Consider the following 13859-nt stretch of genomic DNA (forward strand, 5'->3'; position numbering starts at 1 on the left):
AGGGGTAATCTCAATTATTCTCTTTTTCCGCTATGATTAGAATTTAAAACAGTAATAGCCACTTAACATTAAAAATGATATAAATAAAGTCGAAAGTAAAGATATTTGCACTCGAAAAGGAATGAAAGCGATTTCCTAAATAATAACTCAGTTAAACGAAATGGACAAAATGGCCTATACAATAACAACAACAACAACAAAAGCCTATAGTTTACTTAAATTTTGGATAATATTTTAAAGATTTATTGGGTATAGAACAAAATTTAATCTTAAAAGTTGATTAGAAGCAGAAAATATATATAAATAGAAGAATATTTTAGTGAGTGTAGTGAAGGACACTAACTCCATCGATACGTTTATGGCATCATCAACTTGCTTTTCGATATAATAAAAAGAATTTTTTTGTAATATTTTGCGAATTCAGATTTAAATTATTATTATATGGTAAGAACAACTTTTAAGTTGACTTAATTAAATAGGGTAATGATAATTTTATTTCAACTTTAATCTAGACGATACTAGCATCTAATAATAACATTGATTACACGTTTGCAATTTCCATTTACAAGATGAAAACAGGATATAATGACATCAATTATCCAATCATAAAGATGTTTATCCCTTGGGGTCCTGACAAGTCAAATTTCGGCATAATAAAAGTGAGGAATTTTAATTGCTGACTAGAATTACACAAAAGAGATTCACAATAATTAAAAGTTAAGTTTTTGGATTACAACACGATTTCTATCATGTGAAGGGAGAATAAGTATCTCATTTTACCGTCAAAGGATGTGGTACAGTGGATGGAGCTGCTCTTCCCTTAACTAAAAGTCCCGAGTATGAAAAAATCCTTGGTAGGGAGCGCTTCCCCCATATGAGGTCCTACGCGGCCCGAATCCAAATATAATCGGGCTCCAATACGGATACCGGACATCGGATGGGAAACACACACAAAAATGAAGTATCTCATTTTAACAGATAAAAAGAGGTTCCATTGGATACTTTATATGTTGCTATATCTTGTAAGTACAATATCATGATTTTCATTAAGTCAAAATGGAAGTAATCTTATTTCTTAAATAAAATAAATAATAGTGGATAATAACTCACAAAGTACGTCGGCAGTAATTACTTTAGATTGGAACACACACTATGAAGTTTGCAACATCTGAACAGTTCGTCAAGGGCAGAAATTTATAGTTTCCTCGATGAGGACTCACATATGAATTCAAAATTTAAATTCTACATTCAACGTTTTAAGCTCTTTCAAATAAAGGTTGCAACTTAACATTTATATTGCTTATCAGAGTTTTTCATATATGTAGATCTATGATTTATGTTTAAGAAATGATGGATTCAATTGAACTCACTCCTAACGATCTAGGTCCGCCTTTGTTTGGCGAAAGCCTGACCGAGCAATACCGGATGGAGTTAGGGTTGTGAACTTCTTTTTCCCGAGAAGAAGCAATGACAATATTTGAAGAAAAAGTATCAGCTAACTCTGTGCTAGCAGCCGTGGTAACACAGAGGATGCAAGTATTATCCGAAATAATTGGGTGTAAAGCCTCAGGTGGCTTTTTAAGTCCATGGGTTCAGCTCCTCTTCAGCTTTAGTTGTCCATTAGACTTGAGACTTGCTACTTCTTCAAAATCTGAATCCATTTGATTAAAATACACAGTTCCCTGTCCCTCGTTGGAAAAATTCATTTCCAGCATGTAAAAAGCAAAAGCTCATTCAAATTATCAGAAGACCAATGGCAACCTCAAGCACAGTTCCAAGATCCCCATACACCCAGGAAAGGAAATGCAGCTTTGACTACTCAGGATTAAAAAATTAAAGCTTGTAACCAAATTTGAAGGTCATTAGAGAATCAGAAATGGAGAAATGGAAGGGAAGCCTTGGCATAACTGGTAAAGTTGCTGCCGTGTGACCATGAGGTCACGAGTTCAAGCCGTAGAAACAACCCCTTGCAAAAATGCAGGGTAAGGCTGCGTACAATAGACACTTGTGGTCCGACCCTTCCCCGGATCCCGTGCATAACGAGAGTTTAGTGCAGCGGGCTGCCCTTTTATTAAAGAATCAGAAATGGTTAGTAGGAGTATTACTTTTAGCCAAGGAATAAAACAAGAAATCAACCATAAGGACCTTGGCGATCACATAAGGAAGAAACACTAATTTGATGATATCGTCATTTCGTATCAAGTAGAAGTAGTAATTACTCATCTGGTAACTTGTTGAATCTGGCTAATAGGGCACATCAAATTCAGCCCTATTCCTCCATCTTTTATTTTCAATCTATACTTTTATGATGAAATGAATGAAGAGTAAAAAGGTTCAAATACCCAACCAAAACCACAAAAGTTTGAACGAGAAACATGAGAAGGCAGAGTGTCCCTTCATTTATATAACCCAAAAAGTAGTGAGCATATACTGATTTTTGCAATACTAAGAGCTGCCACCCAATACAAATAGATATTGGAAGAAAATAACTGTAAAGAGAAAAATTCAATCAGACTGTGAGAATGTTATAACAAAGATTAGTTCCACCCTTCCCACTAAAATGGTAACTTTTAAGGATGTATTCCCCATCATCCTGTCTTTCTTGCCGTCAATTTTTCAAGAGCCACAACAAGCTGATTTTTGGACGCTTTGAGAAGCTCCTGCTGCCTGGTCTGGTTGATTAATCCTGATAGTCTGAGGCTGCAAAAATTCAGGAATGCAGGAGTCAGTGTGGTCAAATATTCCATGTCTGGGAAATGGAAGAGGTCATTGTGCTGATGTTCACATTCAATGGAGTATTACAGCTAAGTTTGCTTTTAAGAATCGCTATTGCAAGTCTATTGAAGAGTACGACCACACGCTACTTATTGAATATTAAAGGCTCACACCTTGGCCCTTCCTTCCCGGGCCAACCCTACCCTAACCTAAAGATAAGACGGTTCAGCCCTCAGGTTGGGGAAGAGCTAGTTGCATCAGATAAAATAGCAATTCCTAGTTTGAATCCTGGACCGGCTCAACAAATGAGGCTCTCGAAAGAGAGCTTTCAACCTTTCTTCTTCCTTTGGAAATAGGGATTAGAAGGGATGTCTTGGAAGGGACAATAATGAGGAAACTCGACCTGAAAAGTGCATACCCGAAAGAGCTTTTTTCCAGGATCTGACAACTAAATCAAAGATTTGAAGTGCAAAAGGAATGCAACATGAAGACTGAATCATGCAAGCATATATGGGAAACTGAAAGGGAAGTCATTTCTTGTTAAAAAACTGCTAATTTTTGGGTAGTTTCTTAGTAAGAAAAATCCTCTCTTATCATTGAAAGACCCCCACATTTCAGCCTCAAGCTCTATCTTGCCAGAAGTTAAATCATAGAAATATCAATAGTCTATCCTTCTTATTAATTTTTTAGCAGTCAAACTTGTCAGCCAGCACATAATATGCACCACTTCTGAACTTAGTAAATAATACCTCAGCCTTTGAGTCAGATTCAGCAAGTCTTTGCTTTATATCCCGAGCTATGGAAAAGAAAACCTCCTCCACATTCATATTTGTCTTGGCACTCTGCACCAAATATCACTACAATATGAGGAGAATTGCTATTGCAAATAATTCCTATGCTGGCAAGAAGTTGTACTTACTGTCTCAAAGAATTTAATGCCATATTCGTCAGCTAGTGCTTGACCTTTTGATGTAGGAACAGCCTGCAGAAAAGGTTTACATGAACTCAGTCACATAGCAGCTATAAATAGCATGTATACAACAACATACATAGATCAGATGATGATTGGATAGAGAGAAAGAGAGAACCCTTTTGCTTTCATCCATGTCAGCCTTGTTGCCGACCAGAATTTTGTTGACGTTGTCGGAAGCATGCTGCTCAATGTTTCTTATCCAGTTCCTGATGTCTAAACAAATGCACAAAGTTAGTTTTGGAGCTGACCAAAGAAATTTACGACATTCTTATTTAACGAAATTCTGACAAATAGAAGAATGAATAGTTTATCAACAATCTTAAAGGCCCTGCTTCATTCAATTGCTCCATGATAAGGGAGGGCGAGAGTACAAGCCACGGGGAACAAATGTAGTTTTCTAGAAAATCCTTGATTGGAAGGGATTTCAGGAAGGAGATTCCCCGTCAAGACCTCCAACATGGCAGCTAGACCCTTACCAGTATGCCAACCCCTTAGTGGTTAAGGAGAAGAACAGTCATCTATAAAGTTAAAGCAACCACTTCTAAATTGATATAACAAAATATTTACAGATTCCTTTACTGCAATGTATTTTGGGAACTTACTGTTAAAAGATGACTCATCAGTTACGTCATACACCAGCAATATACCCATGGCTCCACGGTAGTAAGCTGCAAGGACAGGAGAATAACTAAAACGTGAAGTTGACATATTAATGCAGCAGAGAGGACCCGACGTCACAACCTGTGTCGAGCCTATGAAAGAGTATGCCCGAGTGCATCAAACAACTCTTGGAGGAGAAAAAAGGCATCATGCTGGACAAGTTGCCCATGTGTCTACCACCGAGGCAGTTTTGACTTGGTGTATGTGTTTGCCCAAATAGGAAAATCAAATGACAAGATAACAAGACGAAATGATACACAGCTCATTTCACCCGCGAGCTTACCAGTTGTAATTGTTCGGAACCGCTCCTGACCAGCAGTATCCCAGATTTGTAGTTTGATTCGTTTGCCATCAAGCTCTATGGTCCTTATCTTGAAGTCAATGCTGTGTAAGAAAACCTTGCATCAGAGTAAGTCTACCTAAAAATAAATATGTAGGTAAATAACTAATCATTTGTTCTTGTCAGAGTCCATCCATGTTTTCACCAAATCGTAAACAAATACCACATATTCAACTTTCATAATCTACATTTATACTTAAGAGGTTACGTAAATTTCATATCAACATTTTCTACGTAAGAGGTTACGTACTTTACCATAAATAAACTTTTTTTCATTTAGTTGGTAAGTATAAGAAACCATGCCTGTTTATTTGATATAATGAGAAACATTGCCTTCTTCTCAAGTATTCACCACCTTTTCCCCATTTCAATCAATTTAAGTTGGTATATCTTCATCACCTTTGAGAAACCAAAAGAGCATAATAGCAACAATAATAATAGTAGTAGTGGTGGTGGGGTGGTAGTAGTAGCAGTAGTATTTTGTTCATTTTCATAATGTACACTCAAGTTAAGAGGTTGTGTGCTACTTTTGGACAGAACTTCATTTTCTTATCAAGTTCCTTGTGTTCATAAATCTTGATTACCTTTGAGTTTCAAGTGCTTTAAGAAAAACAAAAAGAAGGAAGAAGAAGAAGATGATGATGACGACATAATAATGACTATGATAACGACAAAGACAACAATTACAGTGTCCTTAAGAAGTAGGAGACGATTACCCAATAGTTGTAATAAAACTGGTCGTGAAGGAGCCATCTGAGAAACGTAAAAGAAGGCAACTCTTACCCACACCTGAAAATTCAAACAGAGGTTATTATATCCAGATTCATAAGAACTAACAAAGTTCAACATTTACAAATAAAAAAAAAAGGAAAAAAGAAGAAGAATTATAAGCAGCTATTGAACTTCAGTCACTTGGCAGCCAACAACTCAACATTGATAGAGATATACTATAACTGATAAATAGGATAACATAGCAATGCTCTTGATCAACTCTGAGCTGCGGGAATATTAGAAAAGTGAAAGCAGAATAATCCCAGCAGAAAGCACCAAAAGAGAGAGAATGAAACCTTTTAAGGAACTAGGCGCCCTAATAATATCCAGCATTTACTAATAATTTGCAACCATGCCTCCAACTTAACGAATAGTACTGAAGATTTCTTGTGGAATCCCAACTTTGTAGATGTGTACCAAACTGCTAGGCATGCTAGCAGAATGATTGACACGAACATTCTGTTTTCAGTAATTTTACAACAGTCTACAAGCGAATTTGTAGATGCTACTACTTGTCCGAAATTTCATAGATTCATATCCAGTCTGTAACTAATCCTGAAGGTATTTTATTGCCAGCATCTTTCAGAATAGTAATCATGCATGAGTCTTCCATTCTCCTCGTTCCTTACCCCTCCCAGGGACATGAGCAGGTCAGAGGCAGTGACCACCTTGCAGGTTAACCTGCTTACAAGTTTCCTAAGCTTTCGCTGAACTTTAGAAGTTAATTATCATTTTGGTCAAGCAATAAATCTCCTAAGATTTACTTGATAGGAAGGTATGGAGGTCGAGGATTAGGGCAGTAGAGTAGGTAGTCTAGAGTGTTCATAACGGTAGTATTGGCACGCAGTCTAGCTTTTTGTTGGTAGTAGGTTTTTATGACTAACCGTTGTTTTCTTTCATTGTTGATCATCTTACTATCTGATTGTTTTTATTCTGCTTTTATATGGCTTCTTGGTACTGTCCCTTCTTGTCTATATTTTCATTAATGTGGTGCTTATACTGTCCTAAGCCGAGGGTCTATTGGAAACAACCTGTCTATCCTCACAAGGTAGGGGTAAGGTTTGCGTACACACTAACCTCCCCAGACCCCACGGTGTGGGATATTACTGGGTATGTTGTTGTTGTTGTTAGTAAATCTCCTAAAAAGTGCATTATTAAAATGGTGCTTATCAATCAAGCAGCTAAAAATCAGTATGGTGTTTGACATGTATGAGCTGAGTTATATAAATGCGTTCATGTAAGCAGGTCCAGCGGATGCTTGTATAAGCTGGTCACGTGGACCATAGTTTTTTTATTGAAGAGCTCAAACGAACCATAGTTGGACTCCAAAGTTGAAAATACATTTCGAATTAGATGAGGTAAGATAATGCGATTTTTCTAGTTAATAATTTGAACTACAAGCTAGTTGCTAAAGAATGATGAAGATTCCAACAACCACAGCTAGATCCTTTTTTTTAATTTCCCCTTGATGAATCAAATAAGTGCTAGTGTTGTACACCAGCAAGGTGTTTTATATACAAACGTATTTTACAAATGTAAATTTGACCCTCAGCAGAAGTTTGTCCATCTTTCAATGCAAAGCGGCATTTCCTCTTTACACCAAAGAAATAAATGAAATAAAATCGTCTATTTAATGTGTTGTATTGAAGTCACCACTCCTTCAAAAGGTCTCCTATTCCTCTGTTTCTAAATTAGACAAAAGATACATAGGGTACATTTGTCAAAATTGAGTCATTCGGCCAATCAACTTACACCTAAATATTTGAGAGAAATTTTCCTTACTGGAGTTCTTAGCCAATCAAGGAGCTATCTATATTGGCAGTGTATGATCTGAATATCATTCAAGCATCAAATTATAATCCAAAGATCATTAATTTGGTAGATGTTATGTTTTCCACTAGTAGTGTCTGTAATTTTTCCCATTATCATCGTAAGAGAAACAAACTAAAGTGAACTAAAGTGAACCACCATGAGTGCGCTCCTTGGTCAAATGCATAAAATTGATAATAGTAAAATGGTCAGAGAAGAAAATGTATACACTGAATGTGAAAAAAAAAAAATAGAAAATTCTAAAAAGACTAAAATAAACACAGAAATAACCTAATAGGCATCAAATTAACTATTGACTCTAGTCAGAGTCAACTAAACATTTCCTTTCCTTGTCACACAACATGCAACACCCACCAGCAAATGAAGCACAATTCCAAGCACGAGAACAATACCCCCATCGTTCCATTTTGTCTTAAAATATTTCCTTCTTAGTTTGTTTAAAAAAAGTGACACATTTCTATATTTACAAACAACTTAACTTTAAACTTCTCATTTTACTCTTAATCACCTGATTTTATAGCCAAAAATATTGTAGCATGTTTAACACCGGAAGTTCCAAAACCCTTCTTTCTTTTTTAAACTTTGTGCCCAGACAAGCGTCATCCCGCGTCATCCCAGGAAATGAAACATAGGGAGTACTAACAATGAGTTCTTCAAGTATTAATGGGTTCATGTCTCAAGGAAGCAAAACAAAAATCCTATAAACAACAATTATCCATTACATTTTTGTTTCATGACGGTGGTATCTAGGCCAACTTGCGCGCTTCTCAACTATTTCAGCAAATACTTGCTACCTCCCACCATCAAATATACCAGGTAAATCTGCCCACCAAGTCTTAGGCAGTGGGAAGAAATCATCTACAAGTGTTTATTTCTCCATTACATTCTTAGACTAACGAAAGTTCTCTAGCATCATTGCACACATTTTTGTTATTACCTACTAAAGTTCTCTAGCATGTTGTTTTTTTTTTATTTTTTATTTTTGACATAATTATGACCCCTGGTTACTCGAACCCCTAACCTTAAGGTAGGAGGTGCAAGCGCTTTCCACTCGAGCCTTCCTCTCTGGTCAGTTGTCACAAGTTCTCGAGCATCATTTCGCAATATTTTGTTATTACCTATGAAACTACCATTTATAACTGAGGAATAAGCCATTTATTTAAACTTAAAAAAAAAAAGGGAACTACGAAATAAGCTAACATTAGAGTTCTACGCCGAGATCGCAAGGCTACGCAACCACGAATTTTTATTTTTTTTCGGTCAGGCAACCTACCAGCCTCGAACTCTTGACCTAGTGGCATGAAGAGGCGAAACCAAGAAAATTATTACAACATCTCATATGCAATCGCGTTCAAATTTGGAATCAATCGAAGAAAAAAAAAACTAAAAACACAAATAAATCAAATGTATAGTCGATTTTATACATAAAAAAATTAAGAAAAAAAAAAGCTTACCGCTGTCGCCGATCAAGAGGAGCTTGATTAGGTAATCGTAATCGGCTCGAGCTCTAGCGGGTGGAGCGGCCATTTGAATTTTCTCAGGAAAAAATGATGAAGGGGAATATCTCCAACCTTAGATAAACAAAAAATCAAATTTAAATTTAATTAACTGACATTTATGTGTATATATACGAAGATTTATACATAAATATACATACCGGATCGGAGAAGAGTCGAAGGAAAGAAAAAGAGAGATATGACAATATGTTTGAGATCTAATAAATGGGGAGGCTGTAAAAAAAGAAAAGAAAAGAAAAAAGAAATATTAGGAGGGAAGCGTCTTTGCAACGTTAGTCACGTCGGCACCGGTCGGCCGTTGATTTTTCGATACTTCTTTTACTTTTTCGTGCCATTATTATTTATCTTTTTTAATAAGGCAACAACGACAACAACCCAGTATAATCTCACAAGTAGAATTTGGGGAGGTAGTGTATACGCATACCTTACCTCTACCTTGGGGTAGAGACGTTGTTTCCAATATACCCTCGGCATCCTTCCTCCAACAACTCCCACCTTGCTCTTGGGGTGACTCGAACTCACAACCTCACCTTGCTCTTAGGTGACTCGAACTCACAACCTCTTAGTTGGAAGTGGAGGGCGCTTAACATCAGGGGCAAAGAGGCACGGTACAAAATAGGAAGCATAAGGAATTCGTCTTTTATATTTTTTTATTTAAATATTACGAGTTGTGCTCTTAGCACTAGATTAAAGTATTCAATAATATGCCATCAACTTTTTCTTTATGCTAGTTTTAGGATACGCGCAACCTTATCTCAATAAATATAAAATTATAAAGTTACATAAATATTAAAATTTGTGTTTGAGTTATAAAATTAAATCTAATAAAATATTAAATTATTATCGCAAAAGATATTATTCAATCGCTATATTTTTTATTAACTCTTTTTTGTTTTTTTGGAGTGAGCTTTCTTTTTCTATCTAGGTACATAATCATGTATATATTTATTTTTTTATAGAAGTAGGAGGTTAAGGTCGTAATGAAGTTACTTATTATTAATGGATTCTAAAAGGACAATGCTACTTAGCAAAAAATATGGAGCGTATGTTATAAAAATATCCTAAACAATTTATAGTCTTAGCTACCCTCTGAAGTTGGCTATTTGATAATTGATAAAATCTGGACGTCGATATATTAAAGAGCGTGGATATATACTCTCTCCTTTAGGCGCGTAAAAGTGAAGAATAATTGAAAAAATAACTTTCAAAAATGATATTTTTCAATCGTTAATTGTTATATAATCATATACAAGTGTTATTTGTCAGAATATAATTATATATTTTTTCTTGCTTCATCTTAATGTACAACACATACTTTTTTCTCAAGTATTTCTTCAAATCAAGGATCAAAAACAGTGTTGTGTTTTTCATTTAAAAAATGCAATATCCCTTTTGTGTTTTTTATTATTAACTAATATAATTATAATATTTGAGATGTTTTTAGCACTAATGTCAGTAACATCTAGAGATTTAAAAGTCGTATATATTTACAAAGCAAAAGACACAAAGTTTTAGAACCTAAAATATCATTGAATATAGAAGGAGCACAAACTTATATTATCAATTTTAGTAACAAATAGTTCTTACTTATTCCTTGTGGACTTTATCGTTTTTTGTTTACTTGTTTATCATTATATTCAAATTCATTTCTCTCGTTTGAATTGACAATATAGTAATTTTATATGAATTTATCATTAGAAGTAGAAGTTACCTTGATATTTTGATTATTCCTTAATTCAAATTAAAATTGTCAAAATCGGTGTAACTTTGTTCGTTCATATACATTATTTAGTTGATATTAGATCTTGATAAATAGGAATTTGAAATTAAATTTTCGAGTTTTCTTCTTTGAACATGAATTAAACTGAGTTATAGTTATTTTATGCAATTTAAGTAAAAACAATAATTAATATGAATTAAAATATTAATCAATTTTGGATTCTAAATATTAACAGTTCCTATTATGACAAAACTTTCACTTAATTTTTGAATTTTCATTTTTCAATAAAATAATTAATGACAATGATATTTAATATATAAGATGACGTACGTGTTATCTATCATTATTAATTAAAGTGCTTATATTAAGTATAAAAAATGTACAAGTCACCTTAAAAACTTTGTCTACATATGAAAAATTAGAATTTTTGCTACTCACATGGTCCAAAAAAGAAATGGACAAAGAATTAGAATTTGAAAACATGCACGAAGACGAAAACTTTGCAATTCATTACAATTCCTAACGTGTAAAAACTTGGAAACATGGAAGGGTTATATGTAAGGAAAATAGTTACAGAAAAATTATCTAAGTAAAATCTAACTCAATATCGGATTCCTAAATATTAGGATTTTTTACATAGTTCTAATAAGGAAAAAATTAATTAATTTAAAGTTCTAAATATTAGAAAAATAATTAAATTATAATTATAATTTTATCCAATGTGAATTCTATTTTTAAAGGGTAAAAAAGACGAACGACATTTCGCTAAGAGCCTTCGTGCTTTTAATATAGTATAGATAGATTGATTGATTTTACGTATGAGTTTAGACAAGATTTGATTGAGTTGACATAATAGTGAAATAATCCAAACTAAAATTACAACATAATATTTGAAAATTATATTTTGACATAAATTTTACTAAAAATAAAACGTTAAAATTTTTTGAGGGAAATTATTATTTTATTTAGATACTCCTCAAATAATTCTTTTAATATTTATATTATTTTTTGAAATATTAAAGTATTATTTATACACAAAACGGCCGCTCTTCTAATGTATGACATGAAAAGAAGAACCAACCAAGTAAGATCGAAATAAGTTATAAATGGCACAAGTCAATGACAAAAACCACTCGCTTTAATAGGAGGGTAATGTCACAATTATGTTGCCAGTTCAAATGTTTGAATCTTCTCCACTCAACAATTAATTGTATAAGAACATTATCATATAAAAGTATCTCAGTTATATATAAATATTATAATTAAATGATATTCACTTGATATTTTATAGGTGCACATTTGGATGGTGAGCCTCGAGTAATGTATTTCAAATTTATAAGCTAGAATTATTTGCAGACGTGATATAGAAATAATTAAAGTTGAAATAAAAAACACAAAACACAATTATTCTTTAATAAAGTTACCTAGACATTGTTTGGATGGTGTTGTATTCCAAAAAAAACTACAGTGAGTGGGACTTAATCTGACCTCAAAAAAAATATAACAATGGTGATTTCATCACCCCAGAAGTCAGTAGGAGCTATATACTATGTAGCAAACTAGATATCACACTGTTTACCCGAAAAACGGATAGAATTGAATTTATACGTAGTTCTAAGGATACGTGGTATAACTTGACACAAATCGGAAAGTAAGTAGAAATATATTGAGTATTGACTGTATAAAGAATGAAATATAAACCAAACTGAGTGGAAAGCGATTTATGAACAAGCAAGACGAAATATACAAAACCCAAAAAAGGATAATTTCTATATGAATATCAGTATGTCTTTCTCTCTGAATATCAATAATATGAGAGTGTATGAATGCCTTAATGTTGGATCCACTTACAGAAATAATAGCCATCCCTCTTATAGTGGAGGGATCCTATTTTGAATATAATTAAAAATACATAGTGGGAAACCTATGATAGATTAGCTTTTCCCCAATTCCCGCCGAGATTCTCTCCCTCAGTACGGCCGTAACGGCTCTTGCCTCTTGGCTCGATTTTGATCGGATTTGGTATTGGTCGATTTCCAGATTTAGAGCTCGATATTAACTCGAGGCTCGATATCAACTCGGGCTCGATATTGGTCGGTCTCTGGCTCTTAGGCTCGATGACACCACCTCACATCATAGTTCGATTTGGACTCGAGCTCAGTAATGAGTTTGAGCTCCGCATTCGATCGGTCCCAGAAATTTGAGCTCGGTAACCTGACTTCGGATCTCATCCCAATACTATGAAGATGACTTTCAGTTTATTATGTTCTAATTTTGACTAGTCATACGAAGGTCGAAACCGGTTTTGACCGTATACACACACCCAAACCAACTGATCATATTAACTCACTAAACGGAATTACATTAACCAAATAGCAATAGAACAATAGAAAATAACATTAAAGGAAATAGAGAGTAGATGAGAAGAGAAATTGCAACCTAAAGCCGAGAAGAAAGGGGATAAGAAACTAGAGAGAGAAAGGGATGAGAGATGAGAACAGACTCAACCGAGGCTTCAACATTTTGCATGCTCCTTCTTTCTAACCCCCGTAGTCCTTTTTAACCACTTGCTAATTGGGCATGGATCCCAAATATAATTCTCTAACATTTTGCTCGGCCCAATAATACCAATTGACCCCCGTAGTCTTATTCATCTCTTCTAGCCTATAGGCCCTTATAGAGTCAACTTGGATCACAACAATACTCCCGCCCTCAAAAAGAACCTTGTCCTCAAGGTTCAAGCAAGAAAATCTCGTTGAACAATTAAGAGTGTTATAAATACCTGGGCTACGATAGGCGAAAACTTTTAGGAACAAGATCATAATTTGGTTGGTAGCTTGGAGTTTAGAATTGGGTTCATCTTTATTGCTTAGCTTCAGAAGAACAACAAATGTATTCCAGATAACATGGCAAATAAGTATAACAATTTGAGATGTGTCCAAAAGAGCAAAGCACCTAATGGTGTCACTCAAACTTCCATAGGTCATGTGTCTGAGCTTAGTAGCACTATTGGTTGCACCATGAACTTTCTCAGCAATGTGAGGTACATTTGTTATACTTTCTAATAGCAACTCACAGCTAACAGTATCTGCGATGCCAATTTTACCCCCTCCTTCAATATCAATTCCTGATGAAAGGGGAAGAATAATTGTGTTAGCTTTCACCATTGAAATTGCTGCCCATATGAGATCCTTCGTGGTACCAGCGGAGTCATTTCCTTCTTTATCAAATGAAAAAGTTACATGATAGGTCAAATTTTAGGTAATAGTCTCAGATATTTGGATGCCAAAAATTCCATCAAGAGTACTATTAGCAAAAGGAGAACTGGGAGGA

General features: G+C 34.5%; 1 protein-coding gene across 1 annotated transcript; it reads right to left on the minus strand.

The window, feature by feature from the left end:
- Positions 1-2378: 2378 nt before the first annotated feature.
- On the minus strand, positions 2379-8956 carry LOC107808111 (ras-related protein RABE1c). The gene is made up of 9 exons (NM_001325821.1): positions 8947-8956; positions 8744-8860; positions 5405-5477; positions 4632-4732; positions 4291-4356; positions 3804-3901; positions 3635-3697; positions 3465-3557; positions 2379-2700 (listed from the first exon to the last, which is right to left on the minus strand). The coding sequence occupies exons 2-9, from the start codon at positions 8814-8816 to the stop codon at positions 2617-2619; spliced, it is 651 nt and encodes a 216-aa protein (NP_001312750.1). The 5' UTR covers positions 8817-8860; positions 8947-8956; the 3' UTR covers positions 2379-2616.
- Between the last annotated feature and the right edge of the window lie 4903 nt (positions 8957-13859).

The sequence above is a fragment of the Nicotiana tabacum genome, chromosome 2 (genome assembly GCF_000715075.1).
Source record: "Nicotiana tabacum cultivar K326 chromosome 2, ASM71507v2, whole genome shotgun sequence".
Taxonomy (NCBI): domain Eukaryota; kingdom Viridiplantae; phylum Streptophyta; class Magnoliopsida; order Solanales; family Solanaceae; genus Nicotiana; species Nicotiana tabacum.